This window comes from Rhincodon typus, chromosome 13, assembly GCF_021869965.1.
Source record: "Rhincodon typus isolate 14 chromosome 13, sRhiTyp1.1, whole genome shotgun sequence".
In the NCBI taxonomy this organism is placed as follows: Eukaryota; Metazoa; Chordata; class Chondrichthyes; order Orectolobiformes; family Rhincodontidae; genus Rhincodon; species Rhincodon typus.
The window spans coordinates 37,992,697-37,996,778 of record NC_063344.1 but is presented as its reverse complement, the minus strand read 5'-3'; the positions used below and the strand labels follow the sequence as shown (position 1 = coordinate 37,996,778).

Below are 4,082 nucleotides of genomic sequence, written 5' to 3'. Positions count from 1 at the left end.
AACATTTTCTGAAGAAGGGTCCAGACCCGAAACGTCAGCTTTCCTGCTCCTCTAATGCTGCTTGGCCTGCTGTGTTCATCCTGCTCTACACCTTGTCACAAGTGTAGTTAGTCTTCTGGAGTCTTCACCTAGAGGTAATTGACAAAATTCACTGTTAGCATCAGTTTGGTACACAGGGTACTCTTGACTGGATTTGCTAGACTTTGATCCATTAGAACTTTGAGTGATTCTCTTATTTCCCTACTTTATTTAACTGATTTAAATCTGCACAGATACTTATCAAAGCATTTTGGCTTTGGTACGCAACCTTACCTGAACACAATCTTGTTGGCAAAGTATCTAGTGAAATTGCTCCTTGTCATAGTGTATTTTCTATTTCTTCAACTTTCTCCAAGAATGCATAAGCCCCTTCTCTCAGTGTATTAGTAGATTATTTTAGTGTTATCTGTAAGAACAAAGAACAAAAGAGAAGTACAGCATAGGAACAGGCCCTTCGGCCCTCCAAGCCTGTACTGATCATCATGCCCTAACCAAGCTAAAAAACAAACCTTCTGCCCTTATTTGGTCTGTATCTCTCTATTCCCTCCCTATTCATGTAACCATCCGAATACCTCTTGAATGTCGCTAACGTGCCCGCTTTCACCACCTCTTCTGGTAGTGTGTTCTAGGCTCCTACCACTCTCCACGTGAAAAACTTCCCTCGCACACCTCCCTTAAAGTTTCTCCCTCTCATCTTGAACCTGTGCCCATTGTAATTGAAACTTCGACCCTGGGAAAAAGCTTCTGACTATCCACCCTATCTATGCTTCTCATAATTTTGTAGACCTCTATCAGGTCTCCTGTCAGCTGCCGCCTTTCCAGTGAAAACAATCCTATTGTTTTTAATCTTTCCTAATAGCCAATGCCCTCAAGGCCAGGCGACATCCTGGTGAGCCTTCTCTGTAATCTCTCCAAAGCTTCCATGTCCTTCTGGTAGTGTGGTGACAAACTGCACATAATACTCCAAATGCAGCTTACCAAGGGTTTTAGAGCTGCAACATCGTTTGCCAACTCTTGTACTCCATACCTCGGCTGATGAAGACAAGCATGCTATATGCCTTCTTAATCACCTTGGCCACCTGTGTTGCCACTTTTAGGGAACTGTGGACCTGCATGCCCAGATCTGTCTGAATTTTAATGTTCCTAAGGGTTCTACCAATTACAGTATAATTCACAACTAAATTTGATCCTCCAAAGTGTATCACCTGGCATTGGTTTGGATTAAACTCATCTGACATTTCTGCGCCCAAGTTGCCAGTCGATCTATATTCTGTTGTATCCTTTCACAATCATTGGCTCTATCAGGAACTCCACAGATTTTCGTGTCATCTGCAAACTTGCTAATCAGACCACCCACATTTTCTTCCAGATCATTTATATATACTACAAATAACAGAGGACCTAAGACTGACCCCTGTGGAACACCATTAATTACCAGTCTCCATTCTGAAAAACACCTTTCCATCGCTTACCTCTGTTTTCTATAACCCAGCCAGTTTTGTTTGTATCTAGCCAGCCCACCCAGATCCCATGTGATTTCAGTTTTTGTACCAATCTGCCATGTGGGACTTTATCAAATGCCTTACTAAAGTTCATATACACTACATTCACAGCCCTTCCCTCATCAATTATCTTTATCACCTCTTCAAAAAATTCAATCAGGTTGATGAGGCATGATCTTCCCTGTACAAAACTATGCTGCCTCTCACTAAAGAGTACATTTTCTTCCAAATGTGCATCTTGTCCGTCATTATTTTCTCCAAGAGCTTTCTGACCACAGATGTCAGGCACACCGGTCTATATTTTCCTGGATTATTCCTGCTTCCTTTCTTAAACAAGAGAACAACATTGGCTAATCGCCAGTCCTTTGGACCTTCGCCTGTGAGTAAACAGGATGTGACGATATCTGCTAATGCCTTAGCTATTTCTTCCTTTGCTTCTGGTAATAACCTGGGATAGATCCCATCTGGTCTTGGGGTCTTGTCCATCTTAATACAATTTAGGATTCCCAAAACTTCCTCCTTCAAAATATTGACATTCTTTAGAATATTCACACATTCAACCCTAACCTCTATCAGTCACATCCTTCTCCTTGGTGAATACCGATACAAAGTACTCATTAAGGATCTCCCCCACTTCCTGTGGCTCCACGTATAACTTCCCTCCTTTGTCCTTGAGGGGGCCTCCTCTTTTCCTTGCTATCCTCTTCTAATAAATGCATAAAAAGCCATGGGATTCTCCTTGGTCCTGTTGGCTAAAGACATCTTGTGACCCCTTTTAGCCTTCCTAATTCAGCGGTTAAATTCCTTTCTAATTTCTGTATACTCCTCAATGGCTTCATCAGTTTGTAGCTGCCTAGGCCTGTTGTATGCTTCCTTTTTCCTTTTGACTAAGTTTACAATTTCCCTTGTCATCCATGGTTCCTGAATCCTGCCATTCCTATCCTTCAGTTTTGCAGGGACATGCATTTCCTGCACTCTAATCAACTGGTCTTTAAAAGCCTCCCACGTGCCAGACGTAGATTTGCCGTCAAAGAACTACTCCCAGTCCACATTCCTAAGTTCCTGTCTAATTTGGATATAATTGGCTCTTGCCCAATTAAGCAATTTCACCCGAGGCCTACTCTTGTCCTTGTCCATGACAACTCGATAAGATTTCAAGTAATGGTCACTAAGCCCAAAATGATCTCCTGTTGAAACCGTCTCATTCCCTAGTACCAAGTCTAATATGGTCTTCTCTCTTGTTGGATTGTCAACATACTGTCTCAAAAAGCCCTCCTGGACACATCTAATTGCTTTTCATTGAAGCCCCTGGTACTAAGGGTGTCCAGTCAATAAGAGCAAAGTTGAAGTCACTCACCACAACTACCCTGATTTTTTTCACATCTTTCCAGTATCTAACTACATATCTGCTCCTCTGTCTCTTGTGGGCTGTTGGGAGGTCTATAGAAAACTCCCAACATTTGTGATTTCACCCTTCCCATTCCTGAGCTCCACCCATAATCCCTCACTGCAAGATCCCACCAATATATCCTCCCTCAACACAGCTGTGATCCTACTCAGCAATGCAACTCCCCCACCCCTTTGGTTTCCCTTTCTGTCCCATTTAAAAGAGCCATATTCTGGAATGCTAAGCTGCCAGTCAGACAGATTGGATTTTGGCGGTTTCATTGGCATTTTTGTACATTGTTCCCAGTTAAATCATACCATATCCTGTAGATAATGTAATGTGTTGTCTTCAATTTCTTCTCCTGTCATTATGCTCTTTTTCCATCCATAGTATGTGTGCTAAACCTTTAAACTTGTGAATAATTTTGGAAACTCCCCTCAATATTCATTTGCTTGCTCTTTATTTACAATTTCATCTATCTATATGTTAATATCAGGTTTAAGCACATTTTTCTTTTGTTGAGATAATTCTTGATTCTGAATGACATAGGGAGATTCCATGATTTATCTTTGCTTGTAAATGAGTTTTACCATGCATTGGCCTTTCACTTTTAATAATGTTTCTCTTGCAAATTTGTGCAGGATGGTCGTCACTGAATTTGTTTAAGGCATTTAAGGTGATCTGATAATGCTAAAATACCATCTCTTGTATCAAACTTTAAACTGTCTGGGGTGTCCATTTAATTCCAGTTTGACGGACCAGAAATTATTTTCAGAGTTGTTGATAATGCCCAAAAATGATTTTTTTTTTCTTCTGGTATTGTAGTTTTTCAACTGCTGGAAAATGCTGATGCATTTCAGACTGGCCACAAGTACTCTGTGTCTGAGTTCACACAAACAGTAGCCTTATTCCAGCAACAGACTTGGCCATGTGACCCCTCTCTAAAAGTCCTCCAGGCTTTATGACTTGATCTGAATTCCCTGTTCTTTACAGGTGCAACATTGTTATTATACCCAGTGCATTTTCATCAGCAAAGAGTTCTTTCTTTAAAAGTTTAAAAATATATTTATGCAAGTCCGCATAACCTTTTTAAAAAAAATCTGAATCATATCACCTCATAGTACCGTCACCATTGGAAGGAATGAAGCATTTAA

At 40.8% G+C, this 4,082-nt stretch overlaps 1 protein-coding gene across 1 annotated transcript in view; it reads left to right on the top strand.

The window, feature by feature from the left end:
* LOC109925613 (mitofusin-2-like) overlaps nucleotides 1–3,893 on the top strand; it is a 59,121-nt gene extending 55,228 nt beyond the window's left edge. The window contains exon 16 of the mRNA XM_048604596.1: nucleotides 3,754–3,893. Within this exon, the coding sequence (XP_048460553.1) occupies nucleotides 3,754–3,893 (140 nt within the window). The remainder of the gene's footprint in view (nucleotides 1–3,753) is intronic.
* Nucleotides 3,894–4,082: the final 189 nt, after the last annotated feature.